The 27,143-nt window shown below is 39.7% G+C and overlaps 1 protein-coding gene across 6 annotated transcripts in view; it reads left to right on the top strand.

Moving 5' to 3' along the window:
* ZNF571 (zinc finger protein 571) overlaps window positions 1-24,086 on the top strand; it is a 33,311-nt gene extending 9,225 nt beyond the window's left edge. For all 6 annotated transcript variants that reach the window (XM_033226028.1, XM_033226025.1, XM_033226029.1 and 3 more), the window contains 3 exons: window positions 463-549; window positions 2,820-2,946; window positions 22,033-24,086. In XM_033226028.1, the coding sequence (XP_033081919.1) occupies window positions 541-549; window positions 2,820-2,946; window positions 22,033-23,726 (1,830 nt within the window). In that variant the 5' untranslated portion in view covers window positions 463-540 and the 3' untranslated portion in view covers window positions 23,727-24,086. The remainder of the gene's footprint in view (window positions 1-462; window positions 550-2,819; window positions 2,947-22,032) is intronic.
* The last annotated feature ends 3,057 nt before the right edge of the window (window positions 24,087-27,143 follow it).

Below are 27,143 nucleotides of genomic sequence, written 5' to 3'. Positions count from 1 at the left end.
AGGCAAGAAAGAACTAGATTCAGGGGAGTGGGATGAGACTGTTTTGGATCTGTTGACTCTGCTGTGTCTGTCAAAATGTCTGTGAGTCTAGCTGATGTTCATGATGTCTGAAAGGAGGCCACATTTTGGTCTCTGAAGCGCCTTCCTAAGATTGGGAGCAAAGCACCTCACTTTGTGTTTGGGTCCAGGGGGATGGTGGGGGGCTCCCTGGGCATGCCCCTGTTCTACTGTGGAGGTGAAGATGCCATGGGAAAGTAACAGCACCTAGGGTCCTGTTCAACATGGACATTAAGGAAAGGTCTGGCCTGAACCCCTTCTGCAGTTGCTGGCTTCCACTGGGTTTGTGGAAGGACTGAGATTTTTTCCAAATTCCCAAAAGAGGAGAAGTAAAGGTAGTTCTAAGTAGTTTTATTTTGTGGGCTGTGAGCCAACTCAATCTTGTGGCTTTTTTTCCTTCTCCAGCACTGGCTTCTCTGGACTTTGCACACCTCCAGGAAAGGAACCCAGAAAATCGATCAGTTCTGACAATTCTAAAAAACCATGCCCCACGTGAGTTGCTGTTTCTTTCCTTCTTGAAGTACAATCATTTTGTTGTGTAATGTGAACACCAGATTTATTTATCCCAGAATTTCCTGCCTTGTTTGGTCCCTTAAGGGAACTGCTGCCAAAGTCTCCCATTCTAGTGAGTAATAGTAGCAAAGAGCCCAATTCTTCTCAGTGCTTTTCCCCTCTCCAAACAGTTTTTAGATGCTCATTCAGCAGATAATTCTGCATTGTCCACAGGCATAGTCTTCTGCCCAGAGCTCTGAGGGAACAGAAATACCTCCTTTTAAGAATGGTACACATTAGTACCATGGTTTGGTGAGGTAGAGATGAGTGTTTGAATGTGACACATGACAAAGTTTGATCTTCTCTACAAACCTGTGTTTTCCACTTGAAAGTGACAGCATTTTTTTGTTGGATGTTCCTAGTCTCAGTGTATGGCAAGATTTTCTGTGAAACTTTGAAGATTGAGTGGGAACAGGGTCCTGTGAAGGAAGGGCTCTTGTTCCTGATATAGTTTCCTGTTGCTGCTGTTACTGATAACCACTATACTTAGTGGCTTAAATCAGTATAATTATGATTTATACTTCTGCTGGTCAGAAGTCTGAAATCAGTCTGAAATGGCTAATATCATAGTATTAGCAGAGCCATGTTCCTTCTGGAGGTTCTAGAGGACTGGAGAATCTGTTTCCTTATCGTTTTCTGGTTCTAAAGGCCGTCCACAGTCCCTGGGGTGTGGCTTCCATCCATTTTCAAAGCCAGCAATCACATTTCGACCTTTGCTTTCATCATCACATTTCCTTCTTTTACTCACCTGCCTCCCTCTATCACTTATAAATACATTGGGCCCAACCAGATAATCCAGGATAACCCCCTCTCAAGATCCTTAATTTAATTGCACTTCTAAAGTCCCCTTTGCCATGTAAGGTAAGGTATACATAGGTTTTGTAACCAAATTCAGGTCCAGACCACTTGCCACTTGAAAGCTCAAGAGATGAGCATTGATGAAAGGAAGGTTAGCTTTATTCAGGAAGCCAGCAACCCAGGGGAGGCAGTGAACTAGTGTTCAAAGACCACTGAGTTCTGTCTCCATATCAGGGGTTTTTAAGGGAAATTAGGAAAAATGATGATCAAAACATTCTTGTGAAATGTGCAGTCTCAGGTCATTGCTTTCTTGCTCAGTGTTTTGTGGCCTTCTGTAGGTGCCGTCAGCCTATTCTTATCAGGCCAGTCAGACCATTGCCAGAGTTGTTAGTCTGCATATTTTAATTCTCTTATCTCTGTTGAAGGTCCTGTTTTCCTGAGACTGTTCTTACTGAATAATCTACAAAGTCAAGCAAAGTAATAATTATATTTAAGCAAGCAAGCTTTTCTTTAACATTGAGTCAGTACTGTTACTGTTTCAGGGATTAGGTTGTGGACATGTTTGGGGGACCTTTATTCTGCCTTCCACAACCCTCTTGCCCAGGAACCAATGAGAGAGGATGATCATAGTCAAGTTCACCTTGGGATTTCCCGGAATATATCAGTTCAGAGTGATGTCTCTGTGCCTGGACTGGCATCCAGTACCTTGCTGTAGCCTAGGAACAGGGAAAATAGGAGCAAATAAAACATACCAGATGCATACTCTCAAGAATTATAGATTCTAAGAGCTCAAAGACATTAGAGAATTTGTCTAATTCAAATACTCCCAAATAAGCAGATCATTTTGTACATAAAATGGAAATATCATATGTCCATTCTATTCTGTGACATAATAACTTGATGAATCTGAGTGTTCAAAAAATTCTTAGGTTATGTTCAAATTTTATTTTCTAACCTAGGGATTTGGTAAACATTGGAAAAAATTCATCTTTTTAAAAGTTTTTAAAGGCAGAAGGGAGAGCAAGAACTTGTATTGATTGAGAGTATATTAGTTATTGAGGATTTGAAAGCCTAATCTGCTGTGCAGTTAAAATTTGCTGTGAAATAAATGCATGCAGCATTTTATTTAATCAAGAAACTGCATACATCTGGACATCTGGTGTTTTAAATTCTCAGACCTTTCTGGGTAATGGAATTGTTCTGTTGTACAAAGGAAGTTTTATCTGTGGCAATAGGAATGATAGAGAATCATGTTAATACTATGGTTTAGGTAACCAATTTCCTGTTGAAAACAACACAAAAAAGTAACACAAAAGTGTTACTTGCTTCCTTCAATTACCTCCTCCATTTTCTTCTCATTTCACTTCAGAATCATTGCTGTATTTTCACAAGTAATGGATTTGTTGTTTCAGTTGTTGGTGACTTTCAGGGATGTGGCTATTGACTTCTCTCAGGAGGAGTGGGAATGCCTGGACCCTGCTCAGAGGGACTTGTACAGGGATGTGATGTTGGAGAACTACAGCAACCTGATCTCATTGGGTAAGATCATCCTACATAATATTCAGAATTTGTTCCCCATAATTTCTGCCTCATTCATTGTGAATTTCTGATCTCCATTCCCTGAGGAAAGGCTTACGTTTGAGTAGAAGTAGAAATGGACAGCTCCACTGTGTACCTTTTATCTCTTATCCTTTAGACTGTCACACCTTTCTCTGTCTCTTCCTGTCAGTGTCTCCCTTCTTTGATGGCCAATGGACCATATTTGAATCTGGGAATCCCCTAGCATGACCATGTACCATTTCCTTTCTTTTAAGCTGGATGTGCAGTCCCTAAGCCAAATGCATTTTCCTTACTAGAGCAAGGAAAGGAGCCCTGGATGCTGATGAGAACCATGACAAGAAGACAGAGCTCAGGTGAATAAGGGCTGGTCAGTGTCAGCTACTGCTAATAATACAGCTGATCTGTAGGTGGCAGCACTTTGACGTGTCTGCATGAAGCTCTCTTCAAAGGCCTATGGAAAGAAGGCTTGAGACATAGGGAGAGCAGGAAGGTTATGTCTGTGAGTTCCCAGTGGAACCTCCCTCCCAACTCCCATTTGCCACTCTTCTGTTTTACATTCCATTTTTGTTTTAATAAGGGAGCTACCTTTGGTCTGGTCTCTTTTGAGGACAATGCTTTTATCTATTTTTCCAATTATGTTTTTTCCCAGTTGCTCTTTTATAGTTAAACTTGGATAAGTATCTCTAGCCAGCACATACCTGCTGAGACTTTGCTATGTTCATAGGTTAGGAGGACCAGGAAAGATAGCCCTGGGGAGGTAACATTTGAATTGAGACCTGAATAAAGTTGGCTATAAGTCAGGGAAATGTGTGTTCAGGTAGAGGGAAGAGAAGATCCTGAGAGAAACTGACCTTCACTTGTTTGAGAATCAGCAAGAAGGCCAGTGTGGCTACTGAAAGTGGAAATTCGAGGTGAGGTCAGAGAAATAGGCAGAGATCAAATCATGTAGGACCTTGTTGGTTTTTGCAAGCGGTGAGATTTTATTCTAAGTGCAATCAGGAGCCCCTGGCTGATTTTTTTGCAGATAAGTAAAGGATCTTTGTTTAAAGGTCACTCTTGAGTGCTATGTGGACAGTGAGGATAAGAATGAAAGCAGGAAGACTAATGAGAGGACTACTTCAGAAGTTCACACTAGAGATAACAGTGACTTGGAATTGGGTTTAATATGTGGAGGTGATGAAAACAGGTAATATTTTGAAGGTAGATTTAATACCTTCATAATGGAGTTATTTTGAAGATTGGCAATAGAGGCCTCAGGGTTTGGAAGGCTGGAGAAGGAAGTCAAGAGTTATGTATTTGATATGCTCATTAGATATCCGTGGGATGAAGTTAGATAAGCATTTGGAAGCCTTTAGGTGGAGGGGATAGTCAGGACCGAAGAGATAAATGCAGGATTAATCTCTGTACCGAGGAACTGAGTGAGATTATGAAGCAAATTGGTTTCGATGGAAGGCAAGGTACAGTTCAAGGACTGAACCATGGGGTGTTCCAACATTCAGTCAGGAACAATCTAGCAAAGGAAATTGAGGACTAACCTGAGTAACCTGTGACCTAGGAAGAAGGAATGCAGTGTATTGGAAGCCAGCTGACAAAAGGACAAAGCGGTTAACTCAGAGAGATAACGCTAAGAGTTCAAGTAAGAGGAAGGCTGAAAACTGGCTATTGGATTTGGCAAGATGAAGGGTGTTGGTGACCCTGACAAGGTGGGTTTGGAAATGAGAGGAACAAAAACCTCATTGTAGAGTATTTAAAAGAGAGTGATAAAGAAGTAAGTCAACAATAAAAACTAGAGTGAGGGCCGGGCGCGGTGGCTCAAGCCTGTAATCCCAGCACTTTGGGAGGCCGAGACGGGTGGATCACAAGGTCAGGAGATCGAGACCATCCTGGCTAACACGGTGAAACCCCATCTCTACTAAAAAATACAAAAAATCTAGCCAGGCGAGGTGACAGGCGCCTGTAGCCCCAGCTACTCAGGAGGCTGAGGCAGGAGAATGGCTTAAACACGGGAGGCGGAGCTTGCAGTGAGCCCAGATCGCACCACTGCACTCCAGCCTGGGTGACAGAGCGAGACTCCATCTCAAAAAAAAAAAAAAAAACTAGAGTGGGACAGTGAATTAACTCACCAGGAACTGTTGAAAGCCCATTTGAGTAGCCCTCAAAGTTACGAATAGAGTTTACAAATATTTTAGAAGGTTTTAAGAACACTGTAATAATTAGGGGAAAGAAATGTGATTACAGTTTGTATATGCAGTATTATTTCAACTACATAAAAATCCATGGAACAAATTTAGGAAGGAAATATGGCAAAATGTTAATTATGGTGGTAGGAGAGAAAGAAAAGCAAAAGGTATAGACGGGAAGCGTGCATACCTCTTGAGAAGTGTTACCACTTTCCTGATTCTGTAGTTCACCCTGCAGCTCCTGTCCACTGCAGCTCCTGTCCACTACAGAGTGAACCACAGAATCAGGAGAGCTTTTTGTTTTGTTTTGTTTTCAAAGGAGAATCTTTAAAATGGTGGTAGGCTGGTCACAATGGCTCAAGCCTGTAATCCCAGCACTTTGGGAGGCTAAGGTGGGTGAATTGCTTGAGCCCAGGAGTTCAGGACCAGCCTGGGCAACACAGCAAAACCCCATCTCTACTTAAAATAAAAATTAGCGGGGCATTATGGCACATGCCTGTGGTCCTAGCTACTTTGGAGACTGAGGTGGGAGGATCATTTGAGCCCCGAGGTCAAGGTTGCAGTGAACCATGGTCACGCCACTGCATTTCAGCCTGGGCAACAGCAAGACCATGTCAAAAAAAAAAAAAAAAAAAAAAGGAGAGGGAAAGGAAAGGAAAGGAAAGGAGAGAAAGAGAAAGAAAGAAAGAGAGAGAGAGAGAGGAAGGAAGGAAAGAAAGGAAAGGAAAGGAAGAAAGCTGGAGGGGTGGCATAAAGGTAAATGATCTGGTAACTTAAGTGGTGGTGGTGAAAAAGGATGGTTGCTTGAAATTGTGCTTTAAGAGGTGTTATTGGCAATAACATCCTTTGACATTATGTATTATTATGTTAGTACAAGTTGTGCTAATCATTGTTGAAAAGAGACTATTATGGATTTGGCAATTGGGGGTAGGAAACATGATGTTTGGGAATGAAATGTTTAGAATATAAATAAATGGTCCTAATATTGTAGGAATAGTGAAAGATGTAAATAAATTTTAGCTTACCTTTTTCCTAAGGGGGTCTCATGTTTTAAGGCTTCAGTGTTCTTTGGTGATGGATTTTAAGAATAGGCATATTTCAAAAATTTTAATTGAAGTAAACAGTGCTAGAATTATTGAAAAAATTCTGTGGATGTTTTTAGTTTTGGTATTTAAACATAGATGCTGATCACTTTTCAGAGTGTTACCGTGAAACTAATTCAAGTGTAATGGGTGTCTTAGTTCATATTGTGTTACTATCAAGGATACCCTAGGCTGGGTAATTTATAAAGATCAGAGGTTTATTTGGCTCGTGGTTCTGCAGGTTGCACAAGAAGCATGGCACCTCTGTCTGTTTGGCTTCTGGTGAGGACCTCAGACCGCTTCCATTCATGATGGAAGGTGTAGGGGAGCCAGTGTGTGCAGAGATCACATGGTGAGAGAGGGGAAAGGTGACAGGCTTTTTTTTTTTTAAACAGCTCTCTTGAGAACTACTAGAGCGAGAGCGCAGTCATCCTTGAGGGAGGGCATTAATCTGTTCTCTGGGGACCAGCCCCCATGACCCAAGCACCTCCCACTAAACCCCATCACCCAAGACGCCATACTGGGAACTAAATTTCAAGATGAGATTTGGTGGGTACAAACCACATCCAAACCATAGCAGATGGTATTTCATGTTGTATATCCATCAATATAGTTAGAGTATTGTCATGGCATGTCTGATAAATCAAATGTTGTGGAAAGAAAGTCAGGCTAACACCTACAAATACAAAATGGATTTTGGCTGAGGTTGAGTGTATAACCTGAAAATATGGGAATCAGTGAATAAATCCTGTAATGGTGAAGACTGCACCTATCGATAGAACATGTTAGAAATGTGCTACAGCATAGTATGTATCATGAGGATTGATGTCTGCCGATGAGTTTGAACAGTTCCTGTTAGGCCTCCAACTGTCAGCAGAAAAATAAAGCCTAAACCTCATAATATAGCTGGAGATCATTTAATATTACCTCCCTGTGGGGTTGCTAGTCAGTTAAATACTTTAACTCCTGTCAGAATAGCAATAATTATAGTGGCTAGTGTAAAATACATTCAGGTATCAATGTCTATTCCTGCTGTAAATATATTGTAGTCTCATACGATAAAGCTTATGAGCTACATTGATGTTATGGATCATATTATTTCTATGTAACCAAATGGTTCTTTTTTTTTTCCGGAATAATAGGTAGCAATATGTGAGATTATTCCAAAACCTGGTAAAATGAGAATGTACACTTTTGGATAGACAAAAAAATCAGAATAAATGTTGGTCTAAAAGTGGATCTCCTCCTCCATCTAGATCAAAAAAAGTGTATTAAGGTTATGGTCTGTCAGCAGTATGGTGATGCTGGTTGCTAGTACTGGGAGAGAGAGTAATAAAAGCGCAGCTGCAATTAATAGTGGTATCTGTTATTAGATATGGCTGGTGGCTTTATATTTATAATTGTAATAAAATTAAAATCAGTAGCTCTTAAAATTGATGAAACACCTGCAAAATGTAATGAGAAAATGGTAAGATCTGCAGAGGCTTCTGCATATACTAGATCAGGCCATCTTGAGTTATTTTATATGGTGAAAGGTAGGGGTCCAGTTTCGTTCTTCTGTACATGGCTAGCCAGTTATCCTAGCACCATTTATTGAATAGGGAATCCTTTCCCCATTGGTTAAGGCTCACCTGTTTTCCGGTGTCACAGTACTGCTGCTTGCTGTAGAAGGGGCCTCCTCCACAGGGCCTGTGTGATTGGGTGTTGTGCTGGTGTCAGCTGGTTGGGTTGGTCTGACCTCAGGCCCTGGGGGAAACGGTCAGGTGCCAGCAGAGTTGGAATGGGGCAAGTAGTTCCCCAGTTACCAGGCCCCTAGCTGGCCCACTGGACAGCCTGTGAGACCTGAAGGGGCTGGACTGCAGTCGTGCTAGCCCAGAGTTCAGGTGCTGGCTTTGATGCGGGTAGGCGGGACAGGTTGGTTTCCAGGTCACTGGTCAAACTCTCATGCAGGGTCCTACAGAACGCTTAGGTGGTGGGAGCCCAAGGGAATATCAAGGTATGTGGGGTTTGGATTTTCAGAAGGGCTCTGGGCTGCAGGTGAAATGTTCAGGTGGGGGCAGGGCGGCTGTGCTGCGGGCCTTTTACTGAAGAGGGCAGGGCTCCTGCAATAGCGACTGGCAGCTGCGGGGCACGTGGCGCGCTTGCATTTCCCTCCCTTCCAAACAACGCCGAACTTCACTGTTGAGGGCATGCAGAGGTGCGAGGTGTTACCTGTTACCTCTGGGAATTTTGCCCCAGAGGAACACAGAACCGCAGGCCACCGCAGAGTTTAGGCGGAGGTGCCGTTGCTGCAGAGGTGCGGTTGCTGCGCTGGAAGACTGAGCTGGTGAGCCTTAGCCGCCTCAGAGGAGGTAGGGCAGGGGTTGCATGGTCTGCTATCTGGGAGGTTCCTGGGGAAATGCAAAGCCTGCCTGCAGAGTTCTTGTGGAGAGGGTCGTTGTGCTGCAGAGCTCAGGCGGGAGCAGGGTGGAGCCGAGCCTTGCCTGGCGAGGAGGGGCTGGGCAGTCTGACCGCCCCTCAGCACTGTGACTGCAGCTTCCGCTGGGGTTATGGCAGCTGGCACCGAGCTGCCCAGGGATCCGGGGCTTGTGGTGCTCCACATGGGCTTAAGCAGTGCCTCTGCAAAAACTCTAGGCAGCTTTCTGTGTTGGTCTAGTGGCCCAGGGGTGGGATTGGCAGGTCCTCCTGTGCCCAGGATTGCAAAGGGCCATGTAGGAAGTGTGGTTCGCCCAGGGACACTCACTCTCACCGTTTAACCATGTTAGGGAGCTTCACCCACTCCATGCCAGTCCCAGGAAGGTGGCTGCCTGGCTTCTCTCCTCTCTATTCTCTGGGAGTCCCTTGGCGTCCGTGGTAAATCCTGACGTGGTCTTTTAGACCAGCCCAACCTTTTTGGCACCAAGGACCGGTTTCACAGAACACAGTGTTTCCTTCCGGCCGGGGGGAGCGGGGCGAGAGGGGAAGGGCGGGCGGACCGGTTTGGGGATGAAACTGTTCCACCTCAAATCATCAGGCATTCGATTCTCATAAGGAGCCCGCAACCTAGATCCGTCCTGTGCACAGTTTACTACAGGGTTCGAGCTCCTGTGAGAATCTCAAGCTGCCGCTGATCTGAGCTCAGGTGGTGATGCTCACCCACTGCTCACCTCCTGCCGTGCTGCTCGGTTCCTCACAGGCTGCCAAACAATACGGGTCTGTGGCCCGGGGTTGGGGATCCGTGTCCTAGATGATCCACTTAAAGAGACAGTATTTACTTGCGACTTTGTTTCCTCTCCCTGAGAGTGGTGCATACTAGTGGTGCATTCTAGTCAGCCATCTTAAGTGCCCCCTCTAGAGTTACATTTAAATTTACATTAAGATTAAAATTTGAGTAAATTTAAAGTTGAACTGAAATTCTGTTCTGAATAGCCAGCTATCACCAGATTTTTATCTCTACTCATGGATCTTCTCCCTATTTTGCTACATATATGAGTCAGTCTGTGGGTAGCTTGTCTAGTTTTGGGTTTTTTAGCTAAAGTTCTCTTTGTAAAATTGTTGTTTGTTCATTACATAAAAGGTATAAAGGATTAGTTTTGCTTTTTTTGTCCTTAAAATTATTCTTTCATCTTTGCAATATGGTACTTTTTCTGTAGCACCTGAAGAAATTCCTTTCTCCTATACCTTATGTTGTGAGTAAATGTTTTGGTCTAAATAAATATAATTGTTAACTTCTGTTGATTTGGGGCTAGGTCTGGTTCAAAGTGGTCAAATCAATATGAAATCTTCCAGATGTAGGCTGCGTTTAATAAACACTTTGGTTTATTAAAGCATATAGTATGTTTACTTTGTTATGACTCACCTCCTCATATATAAATTTATATTAATTATAAATTTGGATATATTGAAATATTTGAGGAGGGTGATGGATGGGTGTGTGCGTACTTCATGGCCCTATTCAGTTAAGCTCTCTGGTCTTAATTTACTATGAAATTTTCCTTTTGCCTTAAATTTCATAAAGTTTGTTGTGGGTGGAATGTTCTTTAATTAGAAAATATAGCCCATTTCTTTCTGTCTTATAAGCTGCACCATGACCTAATGTTTTCATGTAAATACTTGTGTTTAATACCTTTTAAGGTTTTGCAGAAGATGACGGTGTATAGGCTGAATTAGCAAGAGATAGTGAGATGTATTGGGGTTTACGTATTACAAAAAAGGGATATAAGCACTGCCAAGTCCTTTGTGTTTTAAGCTGTTGCTGGTAGTACTCTGGTGAATAACTTTGTTAATTTAATTAAGTTTATGGCTATGCATAGTAGGATATTTCTTCTCAGTTTAGGTCTTAGCTATCATGTATTCAGAATATATTAAATCACTTTCATTGTTTATTTTTATATTAGCTGTAGCTTTTTATGACCTAGTTAAGGTATAACTTTGTTTATAATCTTAAACATGTTTTATGCTGAGTTTTATTAATTTGGGTTAGTTATATGACTGCAAGCATGAAATTTTACCAACCCTAAGGAAAATTAGTATAACTTAGTCAACCTTTGGTTAACTGCTTAATTTTTATCATTGCTGTTTTCTGTGGCTGTATTGGTAGAGTAAGGTTTTATGAGCTGCTAATTAGTGTGCTTGAAGCCTGCTCTTTTTGGTTTTTGTTGATCTAGAGGATATTCTCACTAGAATGCAGATAGTTGCAAGGGTTACTAAAAATGAATAAAGAGGTCAGGACTAAACCTATTTGTTTATAGAGTTATATGAACTCATTTAGGCATTGTCAGTGCCTTGCGTTGTGAATTAAGCTACATTAGCTTATATGTAGAAAATTCCCTCTCAAGAAGAAATGGTCAAGTTTAAGTGCTGTGTCAGTATTGGTGGATTTTTTAGTAAATTTAGTAAAAAAACAAACTTTTAACCCAGAAAACCTAATTTTTAATTTACCTTTTGGATTTTGATAAATTCTTTAGGAGTTGGGCTAAAACTTAGTTCTAGATGAACTTGTGTGTGTGTGTGTGTGTGTGTGTGTGTATGTATGTATGCCTTACCTGTAGTTAATAAATACAAGATTTCCTGTTTTGAGGTTTGGCAAGAATAAAAGCCTTATATCCACAAGTAGTACAATAGCTTGAGATTGTGGAGTTAATTAACGTGAAATTGTGTGTACATGTTTGTGTCATGTTTTTTACTATGTTCACTGAACATGGAGTAATTAAACTTTATGGTTTCACTGTAGAGAAAGACTATTCAATTTCAGCTCAGCTACAGTTTGCTTTATTGTATCAAGTCCATGACAGCCATGTTGGATCATAACATTCCCTAAATTAAAAAATACCAAGTGTGTGACACCACCACAGTGATGTGTGATCATGGACTGGTTAGCCATTAGTCCATCGAGATGTCTTATTAAAGAGGAATGAATGGGCAATCTTAAGTCCGTGACCATGAAGTAAGAACCAGATGGTAGGCATAGTTTCATGGGCCCAGAACGAGAAGTGGGACACGTCTCAAGCAAGTTGCTGGCTTCTTGAAGCTTGATACTAAAGAAATCCTGTTGGTGGTAATAAGCTTGTTGTCAAGGATTGATTTGACTGAATGTACTGTGAATAATCAATAATTTCATGTCCTATGTAAAATAAAGGATTTACTGTATTGAACAGTATTTATATTGGTAAATCTGACATATGTGGGTATGCCATTCAATGTGTTAAGCACTGTTTGTAATTTCATGTATATGCTTATATGCATGGGGAGTGGATCTTAATGTGTGATTGATTATACATGCATATACAATGTACAATCAAGCATAATAGTACTAGTACATTATTAGGAAAAGCACATAATGCATCCAGAGTAGTTAGATTTTATGTTTATTTTCTTAGTACTGACATAGCATTTAACAGTAATTTTTCTCAAGAGTCAGGTTACAGTTTAAGTGGAATTTCAGCTTTAGAACCCTGAGACTTGAGGTTCTAGTTTTGTTATTTGAGGTGTTGTATTGTTAGGTTTGTTAATAGAGTTATTTATAATTATGTGAATAATGGGTTATGATGAAGTGGAGGTGATTTTTGATTTTGAAAATTTAAAGGATTGGGTAATTTTTGAGGGTGAAGAGTTTGGACTTCTTCAGGAAGTTTCTATAGGTATAACAGCATTATATAGTTATAAAGGCTGATTCATGGTTGTGGCCAGTTGATCTTTATTTGTTGGTATCTTTATTGTTACTGAGATTACTCTGGGAAATTAGATAGCTAGGAGTGTAGCCAATAAAAGTGAGATAAGGAAGGAGAAGAAAATACTTTAATTAGAAGATGGTTATTGAAACTATCATTTGGAAGTGAGAAATGATTTTTAGAGTGACTTTTTCTAGTCAAATCTAGTAAAACTGGTGCTATGTTTTGATTTGTTGAAAGGTTTAGGTATGGTGATAAACCATGAACAACTGTTGGGAAGGAACCTAGAAGGTTGGAAAATTTGTATATGTATGAGGATTCAAATTTAAGATTTTATGTTATTAGTTGAGTTCTAATGTTATAATGAAACTTAAGGTAGTTAAAGCACGAGCTAAGAGTTTTAGGTAGAATGGCAGAGTCATTTGAGGAATAGTTATGGGAATAATATTTTTGGAGATAAAAAAAATTCAGTGGGCCGGGCATGGTGGCTCACTCCTGTAATCCCAGCACTTTGGGAGGCCAAGGTGGGTGGATCACAAGGTCAGGAGATCGAGACCGTACTGGCTAACACGGTGAAACCCTGTCTCTACTAAAAAAAAATACAAAAAATTAGCCGGGCGTGGTGGCGGGTGCCTGTAGTCCCAGCTACTCAGGAGGCTGAGGCAGGAGAATGGTGTGAACCTGGGAGGTGGAGTTGGCAGTGAGCTGAGATTGTGCCACTGCACTCCAGCCGGGGTGACAGAGCAAGACTCTGTCTCAAAAAAAAAAAAAAAAAATTAGTGAAAATAATACCGATTGCAAGACATTTAATTGAACTAGCTAGGAGGGGGTTGTTTTTGTTGATTTGAGTTAAAGTTGAAAAGCAGAGTTGTCCCAGGATTGTAAAGAAAATAATTTGAGTACTATAGACAGCTCTTAGGGAGGTGACAATAAGCATGATTTAAAGGGCTCAGGTGTTGGCATACTGTGTTTGCGGTTTTAATAGTTAAATCTTTGGAGCAGAAGCCTTTAAGGAAGGGCATACCTATTAAGTGTAGGCTTCTGAAAATGAGTAAAGACATGGTAAAGAGTATAGTTTTAAATAGGCCTCCTAGTTTTCTAGAATATTTTTCATCATTCAGGGTATGAATAATAGATCTAGAGCATAGAAAAAGTATGTTTCAGGAATACATGCGTACAGATGTGAAGAAATGCTAAATGTGGTTGATTAATGCCACTAGTGACAATTAGGAGACCTAGGTTTGAGGTAGAAAAGGCAAATGATTTTTTAAAATGTTATTTTGTGTTACGGCACAGATTGCTGTGAATGAAGTGGTAATACCACCTAAGCAGTTTTGTTATTTTCTTTTTTCTTTTTCTTTTTTTGAAACAGGATCTCATTCTGTTGCCCAGACTGGAGTGCAGTGGCAAAATCACAGCTCACTGCAGCCTCACGCTTTTGGGCTCAAGTGATTCTCCTACCTTAGCATCCTGAGTAGTTGGGACTACAGGTGTGCACCACCACGCATGGCTGATTTTGTTTTGTTTTGTTTTGTTTTATTTATTTATTTATTTCTGTAGACACAAGATCTGTGTCTACTGTGTTGCCCAGGCTGGTCTTGAACTCCTGGGTCCAAGCGATCCTCCTGACTCAGCCTCCTAAAGTCCTAGCATTACAGCTGTGAACCACTGCACCCCACTGTGTTTTATTTTCTATTAGTAGATAAAAGGGTATTAATAAGAAAATTCTTGTTACAACTATTGTGCTGGAATGAAGTAAGGCTAAAACTGATATCGAGCCCTCTGTCACTGATGGTAGTTATGGGTGAAAACCAAATTGGGCAGATTTACCAGTTGCTGCTGCCAGGAGAAGCCTAATTAATGAGAGAGTGTCAGGGTTGGGGTTGAGTATGGAAATTTTTTGGAATTCTCATGTGTTTGAGTGTAACAATCATGATGCTGATAATAGGAATCCAATATCTCCAATACTTGTATATAAAATTGCCTGGAGGCTGCTCTATTTGTGTCTTTTAGGCCATATCATCATCTAATAAGTAAAAATGATATAATTTCTATTGTTTTTCATCCAATAAAGAGTTGGAAGAAAAAAAAAGAGTTGGAAGAGGTTGGTAGCATTAGCCAATATTAGTATGGTTGTGAGGAATATAAGTATGGACTTAAGTAATTGATTAATATTTTGATCTGAAAGTATATATCACATTGAAGATTCTATAATCAATCGTGATGAAAGAAGCTACTGGTACAAATATTAGTCTGACTTGAAGCTGAGTGTCAGTTTTAAAGTTTGAATAGTCATTCAATGTCAGTTTCAAATAATTATTTCTTGCCCTGAATGAATAAATATTGGGGTTGGAAATAGGCTGGTGGCAAATGAGTATTTTTAAAAAAATAGTTGTAGTAATTGGTAAAAATAAGTTGGTAAGTAAAATTATAATAGAAGAAGAGAAGAAATTTATTTTATTCAAAGTTGCACCAATTTTTTGGCTCCTAAGGTCAATAGATTACTTCTAACTTTTAAAAGTTCAGAAAGCCATATTGTTATATATGGAGGCATGAGTTAGCAGTTCTTGCATACTTTCTTAGCAAAATCATCAGTTCCCCCTTATCTGCAGGGTATACATCCCAAGTCTCCCCCAGTGGATGCCTGAAACCAGAGCTAGTACTGAGACATACATATAATGTGTTTTTTGAATCTGATAAAGGAGATAGCTACTGGGTGGTGACTAATAGGCAGATCCTTTTTGGATAATGGCAAAATTAGACAATATGCTCATCAAAGGGATGATTCGTGTCTTGAGCAAGATGGGTAGGATGGTGTGAGATTTCATCATGCTATTCAGAATGGCACAGTTTAAAACTTATGAATTGTTTATTTCTGGTATTTTCCATTTAATATTTTGGACCTCAGTTAACTATGAGTATCTGAAACCACACAAAGTAAAGCCTTTGGGAACTACCGTAAAGAGTTTTAAGCTTCTATATAAGATTCACAAGTGAATGTTTTATTTAAACTACATTTACAATATATGGGTCCTGGAATAATTTTGGAGTTAAGTGACAGGAGTAATAGAGGTAGAAGATGTATAAATATGAGAGTATTTTCTCGTGAATAATGGTTTCATGTTATTAATGTGATATGTGAATTTTTCTCATTGTGATGTGATTGATAGAGGGACTATATGGCCATAATTAGTACATTAGTCCTATTTGGATAATGGCAAATTAGATCATAAAAATAATGATACAATTTCAAATAATTCTCCATTCAGGTTAATAGTTGCTAGTAAGGCTGTCAACTGCTAACTCAGGCCTCCATATATAACAATGTGGCTTTCTGAACTTTTAAAGGTTAGAAGTAATCTGTTGGCCTTAGGAGCCAAAAAGTTGTTGCAAAAGGCTAGATCAGTTAGGCTAGCCCGTACTTATCACGTTTCTGTTAAAGGAAATAATGTCTGTAGTCTGCGAGCTAATAGTACAGATGCTTCTCAACATACGTTGGGGTTACTTCTGGATAATGTCAAAAATATTTTAAGTCATTCTATGTAACCCCCTTGGTAAGTCAAGAAGCATAATGAATGTGTATTGCTTTCTTACCATGGTAAATTTGAAAAATCGTAAGTCTAAGTATCATAAGTTGGGGAACCTTGTGTCTGGTTTGGCTATGGATTTGTTCATAGTTTGAATTTGGTTTTTGTTTGTTTGTTTTGAGATGAAGTCTCGCTCTGTCACCCAGGCTGGAGTGCAGTTGTGTGATCTCAGCTCTCTGCAACCTCCACTTTCCGAGTTCAAGCGCTTCTTTTGCCTCAGCCTCCCAAGTAGCTGGGATTACAGGCACCTGCCACCATCCCCAGCTAATTTTTGTATTTTTAGCAGAGATGGAGTTTCACCATGTTGGCCAGGCTGGTCTCAAACCCCTGACCTGAGGTGATCCGCCCACCTCAGTCTCCCAAAGTGCTGGGATTACAGGCATGAGCCACCGTGCCAGAATCGTAGTTTGAATTTGTAAGGCAAAATCATTTTGATGTTGTGTGGTCATGGGCAGTTATTAGGGCTGTGGCTCCTATAAAACTTCATGGCATTTGGATGAGAAACGCTATAATTAGTAATGCTGTATGAGCTACAGATTAATACACAATGATTTTAAGTCTGTTTAGTATGAACAAATAGAATTTGTTATAATTCTTCCTCATAGTGATATTAGAAATGAATAGGCTATATACTTTTAGTAGATTTAAAATTAGGGTAATTTGTATTACGCCACAGCCTATTAATTTTAGTAATGTGGCTGCAAGAACTGTGGGTGCAGCATTCGGGGCTTCTACATATGCTTTTGGTAATCAAAGATGGAGGATATAAAGGGGTGGGTTTTTTTGGTTTTTTCTTTTTTTACTATTAATGCTATAATGCCTTCTATTTATAGGAGACTGTTCAGGAGTTTGCTAGTATTTGAATTTGTAATGCCCAGACCCGCGATGACCCCAAAAGCAACCACCAGAGTCCAGAGACAACGCCAAGCGGCAGGGATCGCTTTATTTCGAGTTCGAACTCGGTTCCCTCCAGCTAGGTATCAGATCCTAGGGAGAGACCCCGAGCTCGGCGTTCAGCTGTCTTTTATAGTCAGACACAAACGAGTTACAGCAAGTTACAGTGTCACTGGGGATTTTTACAGTTGTAGGTTTACAATTGGCTGACATTTAAAGTTAAACATTAGTCAGTTGTTCATTGGTTCCCGCCCTTTGACCAAACCACAAACGGCCGCTTGGGACTTTCCAGATAACCTTGTTGTTTTAGCATTAAGGGGAGTTTCCTGACTTTTCTGACCTCTGATATTCAGTATTTTTCCACTCCTCAAATTCAATAGTAGGTTATTAAAATATTTAATGAATCCATGGTATTTTAGATATAGATTAATTATATGAGTAGGAGTAAAGAGCCAATCAGTGTATAAAACAGGAAATGAAAGTCCTGTGCTTAATTGTTCTGTTTGGCTTTCTCATTGGGTAATAACAATTAGAGTTGAATTAGAGTTGCTTCAAGGAGACCATAGAATACAATTAGTTCTATGACGGTAAATGTCATGATTAGGAATATTTGTAGAAAAATTAACATCGGCCGGGCGCGGTGGCTCACGCCTGTAATTCCAGCACTTTGGGAGGCTGAGACGGGTGGATCACGAGGTCAGGAGATCGAAACCATCCTGGCTAACACGGTGAAACCCCGTCTCTACTAAAAATACAAAAAATTAGCCGGGCACGGTGGCGGGCACCTGTAGTCCAGCTACTCAGGAGGCTGAGGCAGGAGAATGGCGTGAACCTGGGAGGCAGAGCTTGCAGTTAGCCGAGATTGCGCCACTGCACTCCAGCCTGGGGCACAGAGTGAGACTCCGTCTCAAAAAAAAAAAAAAAAAAGAAAAGAAAAATTAACATTGAGTATTTTTTTTGTATATCTGATTCCTTGGTGAGTTGGTGTTGACTTGCTATAATTATGTCTATCTTGGGAGAGGTTAGGTGAAGCAAGGCAGAGGGAAAGACATGAAGGAAAACATTGTTTCCGGCCAAGTAGTGTGCTCAAAGTTTAATAGGATCAAGAAGGTGAAGAAAATAATCAAAGTGGGGGCAGAGGTTGGAGAGGATTTTGTAGAAAGTACACGATGAATTCCAAAAGGCATAGTTTGGAGTGAAGTAGGACATGGATGGGATAAGTGAAGTAGGACATGGATGACCAAGGACCCAGGAAACCAAGGCTTCTAAGAGTATTGAGATAAGTCAGAGATATCAGGCATTACAGGATTGGCCTCTAGTGGTCTTTTAGGGGAAGGTGGATGGTTATTCCTTTTATAAGTTAAGGATAGTAGGGCTATGACACTAAGAGCTTATGGAAATTGAGATCTCCATTGGAGAAGCCAGCCTTAATAGCAGGATGTGGAGGTCTTACCAGCACCCAGAGCTATGGAGGCTTTGCTTGTAAACTGCAGTGGGTGGAGTGGCTGTCTTAACAAAAGAGAGATTACTGGAACAGCATTGCTAGGAGCCTGGGATTGGGGACAACTTCTCAGGAAGTGCAATGGTACATGAAGTTTCAGGTGAGCCCTGAAAGAATGAAAAACAGGTAAGGAGACTGAGGGTGGAGAGAAGAGGGAAGAGCATTCCTAGCAGAAGTAACAGTGTACTGAAGACCATAGGAGGATGGAGCTTGGTGTATATGAGGTATTGAGAGAAGGCCTTCACAGCTGGAGTCTAGCGAGGCAGAGGTGCCACAAGGGAGTTGGAGAGGCTGACTGGAGCCAGGCCAGGCAGAAACTGCTAGAGGTTGTGAATATGACCTAGAAGGTTATAAGCAGCACTTGTTGTTTTTAATAAAACAGGAGATAAAATAACAAAATATGAATATATAATACATATAGCAAAGAGAATTTTATGATATCCTTGTTTTATGTTTGTGTGTGTACTCAGTCATATGTATTTCTTACTATGAGGTTGCAGTCAAAAGAAATTTGAAAAATACTGCAGAAGAGTTCAGATTTTATCCCCCAAATTTTTGCAGGCTGTTGAAGAATCTTAAGATGGTGACATAATGTGATTTTCATATTTACTATTCCATTCTGTCTGCCAGATGGAGATTAGAACAAAGGGTCTTGTAACATTACTGAGTAGGTTTTTGTTGTGGTTCAGGATGCTTTGGGGCCAGGCGCAGTGGCTCATACCTGTAATCCCAGCACTTTGGGAGGCCGAGGCAGGTGGATCACTTGAGACCAGGAATTTGAGACCAGCCTGGCCAACATAGTGAAGGCCCATCTCTACTAAAAATACAAAAATGAGCCAGGCATGGTGGTACACACCTGTAATCCCAGCTACTCAGGAGGCTGAGGCAGAATTGCTTGAATCTGGAGGCAGAGGTTGCAGTGAGCTGAGATGGCACCACTGCACTCCAGCCTGAATGATAGAGCGAGGCTGTCTCAAAAAAAAAAAAAGATGCTTTGGGCTTCCTGAGTGTCAGCAGTGGTGTTGGTGATAAGGTAACAGATTCAAGAGCTACTTAGGAGATACCTTCAGTAGGACTTGATGGGGGCTAGAATAAAAGAAACCTCCTAAAATGATGACTCCTTTTCAGATTCCATTTTGTTGTCTTCACTCATCACCCCTTTTGCAGTTTTCCCTTTTTTCACCATATAGTTTTTCATTAATGACAATAAAAAGAGCTGCTAAATGTTAATTGAACACTTTTTATATGTACTCCTCATTCTGGGTACAGTTCTGAGACTTTCTAATCCTAACCTTTTCTTTATTCCTCTAGATTTCTGCGTAGCACCTTCCTGTGTTCTCATAGTGCTTCCTACCCCAGAATGATAATTAGATTTATATTTCTTCCCATTTTTATTAGGGCACTAGCACATAGGTAGCTGTTTTGGGTCCCAGCTGAATTTATTTGATTCTTTATAGTGTTCCCTTAATCACCATAAGCCCATTGATTTCTTTCAAAGTGTTTTATAAACCATATTGTTCTTCTATGAAAGAAACAAAATAAAAGCAGGGTCTGTCTTTTTCCATGATATGTTGCTGACATGAATTGGTGTTAAACTGAGCTGTGCTGTGCATATGGCAGGTGGGTGGGGGGTAGTTGCTTTTGTTTCTACAGTTTCTTTTTGCTTTTCAGCAAAAGTGTGTTTTCTCAAGTTTCAGAGGCTTATTTCTAAGACTGTTTAAATTTGAACTTACTGATGTGTATTTATTTTTCTTCCCATTACCAGTCTCTGTTATTCTACAACCTATATACAGTGGTCAGAGACCCTGTGCCTGCTGATCCAGTTACATCAGATAGGTTTCTCTGCATTTGAAAAGTACACTTGTTTCCCAACTTCTTTGTTCAGAATGCTATAACACCTTTATTGTGTAAACTTTTCACTATTTACAGGACATTTTGAGGTACTTCTTTGGGAAATATAAGAACATTTGGGAAATATAAGAACAATTTTCTTTCCAAGTAAGACGTGGAAAGAAAGATGTGAAAAACTATATTAAAGAAATAAAACATTGTATGTATACTGTGTTCTGGGGACTAGCTATATAATAAAACATTCATTTTCCCCCTACACTTGTAGAGTTTGAGGATTAGAAAGATCAACAGATAAATAAATGAAATTTTAGAATTGCAAAAATTCAAACAAGAATTAGGAATAAATTACAGGTATAGAAAATACATGGCATGGACCTAATTAAAGTGATCCAGGACAGTCTTTCTCAGCAGCTGACATTTAAGCTAGGACATTTCACACACAAAGGAGGTGGCCACTTTGACAGCATTCTTGGCAGATGGAACAGCATATGGAAAATCTAAAATGGGAAAGAATTTGACATGTTCTTGGCGCTTAAATCAGGCCAATAAGATTAGAACACTGTTCCCGAAGATAGCAGTGGCTCAAAATGAGGCTTAAAAGGTAATTTTGAAGAAGCTGGCGAAATTTAAGAAAGAATTGGATCATAAAAGGGGCTTGTAGGCCATGAATAGTAATTTGGATTTTGTTCCAAGTACAAGGGTAAACTCCTGAAAGATTATTAGCTCTATTCTCAAACTTTATGTTGTATGAGAAGCATCTAAGGAGATTTATGAATAAAGGAACATTTACATTTTAAAAATTGTTGACAAATATTGAATGCCAACAATGTGTAAGTAATGATGTTAGGCACTAGAGATAAAGCAGTATATGAAATGAAGTCCCTGCTTTGATTAAGCATGGGACAGACAGACAGTAGTCAAACTTTAGAAATGGTACATCCATTAGTGAAAAATGTAATATAGGTACAATTGTGTGCTGGATATTTTGATAATGTGACAACTGAGCAGAAAACTGAAATGAGGGAGCAAGCCATGCATATATCTAGAGAAAGGGCATTCTAAAAACAAAACTGTAAACGGAGAGGCGTATGCTTGACACTTTAACACCAAGGAGGCCATTATGACCAGAGCCAAATGAATAATTAGCGGAGTAGTAGGTGATGATATCAGAAAAGTGGCCAAGGTGGGGAGATGACATAAGAATGGTGGCCACGGGCAAGTTCGTGTAGGGTCTTGTGAGCCATATTAAGGACTTTGGATTTTATCCTGAGATGGCACACTATTAATGGGGAAGATTTTTAGCAGGGGAATCATGATATAAACCACATTTTGAAAGAATTCCTCTGGCTGCTGTATGAAGAATAGATCATAGAAGCAAGGATGAAAGCAGAGAAACCAGCTAAGAGGTTATGACAATGAGAGATGGGTGACTTGGCCTAGGATGGTGGTAGTGGAGGTGGTCAGATTCTTAATTTTGACAGGAGAGCTGATAGGATTTGTTGATAGATTGTATATCCAGCTAGACATCTGTTTTCAAGAGGGTGTTTTTATTACTATTTTATAAGCCTCCTGGGTGTTTCTAAGCCATTCCAAAGTTTGAGAACCACTGACTTAACCTATTTTTCTAATTACCTTCTTTCCTATAAGCTCTCCTTTTTATTCTCTCCTTGTGCCTTTAAAGAGCAAATGGCACAAAATATTTCTGTACTGTTTAAGCCATTCTATTCTTATGAGAATTATTTTCATCTATCATTTTTACCATAGAATTTTTATTTCTCCTTGTAAACAAAAGCAGGAATTTGTTTTCTTGTTATTCTACAGACTTGGAATCCAGTCGTGCAACCAAAGAGTTATCTCCAGAAAAGGAAATTTATGAAATGGAATCACTCCAGTGGGAGAATATGGGGAAACTTATCAACCATCACCTTCAATACAATGGTCTTGGAGACAATATGGAGTGCAAAGGCAACTTAGAGGGTCAAGAAGCAAGTCAGGAAGGGCTTTACATGTGTGTCAAAATTACCTGTGAAGAAAGGGCAACTGAAAGCCATTTAACCTCTTCTACTTTTCATCGGATAATTCCCACCAAGGAAAAATTGTACAAATGTAAGGAATGTAGACAAGGTTTCAGCTACCTGTCATGCCTTATGCAACATGAGAAAAATCATAATATAGAAAAATGCTCTGAAGTTAAGAAACACAGGAACACCTTTAGCAAAAAGCCAAACTATATGCAACATCAGAGAATTCAGACTGGTGAAAAACCTTATGAGTGTATGGAATGTGGAAAGGCCTTTGGTCGCAGTTCTGATCTCATTCAACATCAGAAAATTCATACTAATGAAAAACCTTATCAGTGTAACGCATGTGGGAAAGCTTTTATTCGTGGTTCACAGCTCACTGAACATCAGAGAGTTCATACAGGGGAGAAACCATATGAATGTAAGAAATGTGGAAAAGCCTTTAGTTATTGTTCACAATACACTCTTCATCAGAGAATTCATAGTGGTGAGAAACCCTATGAATGTAAGGATTGTGGGAAGGCCTTTATTCTTGGCTCTCAGCTTACTTACCATCAGAGAATTCATAGTGGGGAGAAACCTTATGAGTGTAAGGAATGTGGAAAGGCCTTTATTCTTGGTTCACACCTTACATATCATCAGAGAGTTCATACTGGTGAAAAGCCTTACATATGTAAAGAATGTGGGAAAGCCTTTTTATGTGCCTCCCAACTGAATGAACATCAGAGAATTCATACAGGTGAGAAACCCTATGAATGTAAAGAATGTGGGAAGGCCTTTTTTCGTGGCTCACAACTTACTTACCACCTGAGAGTTCATTCAGGTGAGAGACCCTATAAATGCAAAGAATGTGGGAAAGCCTTTATTTCTAATTCGAATCTTACTCAACATCAAAGAATTCATACCGGAGAGAAGCCCTACAAATGTAAGGAATGTGGAAAGGCCTTTATTTGTGGCAAACAACTTAGTGAACATCAGAGAATTCATACAGGTGAGAAACCCTTTGAATGTAAGGAATGTGGAAAGGCCTTTATTCGTGTTGCCTATCTTACTCAACATGAGAAAATTCATGCTGAGAAACATTATGAATGTAAGGAATGTGGGAAGACTTTCGTTCGTGCTACACAACTTACATATCATCAAAGAATTCATACAGGTGAAAAGCCCTACAAATGTAAGGAATGTGACAAGGCCTTTATATATGGCTCACAACTTAGTGAACATCAGAGAATTCATAGAGGTGAAAAACCTTATGAATGTAAACAATGTGGGAAGGCTTTTATTCGTGGCTCACACCTTACTGAACATCTGAGAACTCATACTGGAGAGAAACCCTATGAATGTAAGGAATGTGGGAAGGGCTTTAGTCGTGGCTCAGAACTTACTCTGCATCAAAGGATCCACACTGGTGAGAAACCCTATACATGTGTCCAGTGTGGTAAAGAGTTTAGACGTCCTTCACAACTTACTCAACATATAAGGCTTCATAATTGAGAAAGCCTTGAATGTGATTAAATGTGATTAAATATAAGAAAATCTTCATCATCTATTTCATATCTATACTGAATGTGGGACATCCTTTTGCTTCTGCTCAGAATCTACTCGTTCTTAGAAGGCCTGTATTAACATGGATGCAGAATAATTTCAGAAACCCCTTATAAATAATTAACATCTCTATAAACCCTAGAATATAATGCCAAATTATATCCTTTATTAAGCATCATCTCCATTTCACCATATCCTAACTGAAATCAGATATATTTATTTGTGTGTTTTTTTTTCTATTTGTAAAATTCTGTAATTGTATTACAATGACTAAATTATAATTAAATACATATAATTCCCTTTGGATAGTATCTGATATTTATTTTTTAAATGATTGCAATTATCATCATTACATACTGTTAGAGAACTCAAATGGTGGGAATAGTTTATGATTACAATAAAAAGATGCAACCTTTCTCTTATCATGTATCCCTTTTAGAACAACAGATACTTTATCTTAGAACAAAACCTTTCGAGTGTAGTAAAAGTATGAAGGACTTCAGAGCACATCAGTTTTGCAGCATCAGATAATACCAGAAAGAAACTTGCAGAAATTGCTTTAGGGCTGTTGTTTTTATGTATTTGCCTTAAATGGAAATATAAACAAAATTTACCGACTACAGTTTTTCCTCATTTGAATCTAACCCATTTCTGATATACTGAATGGTAAATTTTTAGAGACCCAGATCTCAGAGCCCACATTCCATTTTTTTAGCTTTTTGGCTTTTTTTTTTTTTTTTTTTGAGACAGGGTCTTGCTGTCCTTGTTCGGGCTGGAGTACAGTGGCACAATCACAGCTCACTGCAGCCTTGACCTCCTAGGCTCAAGCAATCCTCCAACCTCAACCTGCCAAGTAGCTGTCACTATAGCTGTTTATCACCATGCCTGGCTCAGTTAAAAAAAATTTTTTTTAGAGATGGGGTCTCACTATGTTGCCTCATCTGGTCTTAAACTCCTAGGTTCAAGCAGTCTACCTACCTCAGCCTCCTGAAGTGTTGGGATTACAAGTGTGAGCCATTATTTTATTTTTTATTGGTATTATTATTATTATTATTATTTTTTTTTTTTTTTGAGGCGGAGTCTCACTCTGTCGCCCGGACTGGAGTGCAGTGGCCGGATCTCAGCTCACTACAAGCTCCGCCTCCCGGGTTTACGCCATTCTCCTGCCTCAGCCTCCCGAGTAGCTGGGACTACAGGCGCCCGCCACCTCGCCCGGCTAGTTTTTGTATTTTTAGTAGAGATGGGGTTTCACCGTGTTAGCCAGGATGGTCTCGATCTCCTGACCTCGTGATCCGCCCGTCTCGGCCTCCCAAAGTGCTGGGATTACAGGCTTGAGCCACCGCACCCGGCCTATTTGTATTATTTTTATTTGGCCCCATTATTTTACATAGGAAAAATAGTATGTTTTCAGTTCATTAAAAAATCCTAACTAATTTCAATTTGAATTCAACTTAAACCACCTAAATGACTTCTATCAGGGATTTCTGAATAATGTGAAACACTCAAAAGCCAGTTAACAGTTAATTATCAGATATGTTTGTGCATGCAGTGATTTTGAAAACTATTAATGTGTGAATTATGCTTTCCTTCTATGCTTTAAGGAACAGATACTATAGTGACAATAAATGTAATATATTAGTATATAATGGACACAAATGACAGATAAAAACAGCTTTAAATAATTTAAACTTATTAATTAGAATGTTGTTGAATGAGGACTGATGGTCAGAAATTAATGACCGTCAGAAGAAGTTAATGGTGTTCAGTGAGTGAAGGTGAGTGAGAATAATATATTGGAGCAGCAATCAATGCCTATAGTTCTTCTGTGATTCCAAGCATCTGGTGCACAGTATTCTCAGAACTCAAGACCTCAAAATTGAGTTACTATGTACAAAGCTGTTCATAGAAAAACAAATGTTCCCAAGAAATACTTACCTTTTCTATATGCAGTGTTATCTGTTGTCTTCTAATACATTATCTTTTTTTATTTGTTTCACTCATGTTGCCCAGGCTGGAGTGCAGTGGTGCAATCTCGGCTCACTGCAATCTCCACCCCCCGGGTTCAAGCAGTTCTCTGGCCTCAGCCTCCCAAGTAGCTGGGATTACAGGTGTGCGCCACCACACCTGGCTATTGTATTTTTAGTAGAGACAGGGTTTCTCCATGTTGGTCAGGCTGCTCTCAAACTCCTGACCTCAGGTGATCTGTCCGCCTCAGCCTCCCAAAGTGCGGGGATTATAATAGGCATGAGCCACTGCACCCGGCCTACATTATCTTTAATAAACACTGCAGCCCACTGAATTGTCATCACTCTGGAAACCACTGATTGTATATAGTGTATGATTATAATCTAAATATCAATTCACTGTTTTAAAAACTGTCAAAAAAAAATTGGTAACAGAATCATTAGAACTCTGAATAGTAACCACCATGATGCCACAACACTCATGCACTCTTCATCTCTAAAGTACATTTTGCTCAGATTGGATAAGTTATGCCCTCATCATTGCTCAGTCATTAACAATTGAGAGATTAACATAATTGCAAAATTATAAATTTAAAGGAAAAGTTAAATGTCAGTAGACTGTTAGGTGCCCTTCTACAATGAAACATACTTGTATATTAACTGCCATTTGCAGACAATATCTTCAGCCAGACTTTTAAAAAATATGTTCAAGAAATAATTCCCAAAATACCAGAGAGTGTTCTACCTCATTGCGTATGATACGGTGCATAACCAAATTTCCTTACTGGCATTGTGAATTCCACTTTGAACAAACCAAATTAAAAGGTTGAGAAGACCTGCAGTGAAGAAAATACTATTTTTTGTTTAACCCATTGTTTCCCAGTCCTGACCATTAATCCTTTCTCTTCTGTATGCTTATTAATATCTTTGGCTTGTGAACACACTTTGAGAATTCCTTTTTAACCATAAAGAATGATGGTAAGGGGGAATTTTAGGCATTATGTCAGTTATTTAAATTTGATGGATGATATAGTGCTTTTCTGTTCTTCAATCATGGACTGCGTTAGAGAGGAGCAATTTATGTAGCTCAGGTTTTTACAGTCCTGTACACTCCATCATTGTCCAGATCAATTTTATAAGGGTTTTGTCTTTTCTGTTTAGAGGTGGGCTCTCTGTCACCCAGGCTGGAGTGTAGTGGCATGGCTCATTGCAGCATCAAACTCCTGGGCTCAAGTGATCCTCCTGCTTCAGCCTTCCAAGTAGCTGGGACTATAGGTTTGCACTACTACACCTGGCAAATTTAAATTTTTTCTTTCTTTCTTTCTTTTTTTGTAGAGACAAAATCTTGTTTTGTTGCCCAGGCTGGACTCAAATCCTGGGCTTCAAGTGATCCTCCTGCCTT

Source organism: Trachypithecus francoisi, unplaced genomic scaffold (assembly GCF_009764315.1).
Source record: "Trachypithecus francoisi isolate TF-2019V2 unplaced genomic scaffold, Tfra_2.0 Lachesis_group12, whole genome shotgun sequence".
Lineage (NCBI taxonomy): Eukaryota > Metazoa > Chordata > Mammalia > Primates > Cercopithecidae > Trachypithecus > Trachypithecus francoisi.
This window is presented reverse-complemented; position numbering and strand designations above follow the sequence as displayed.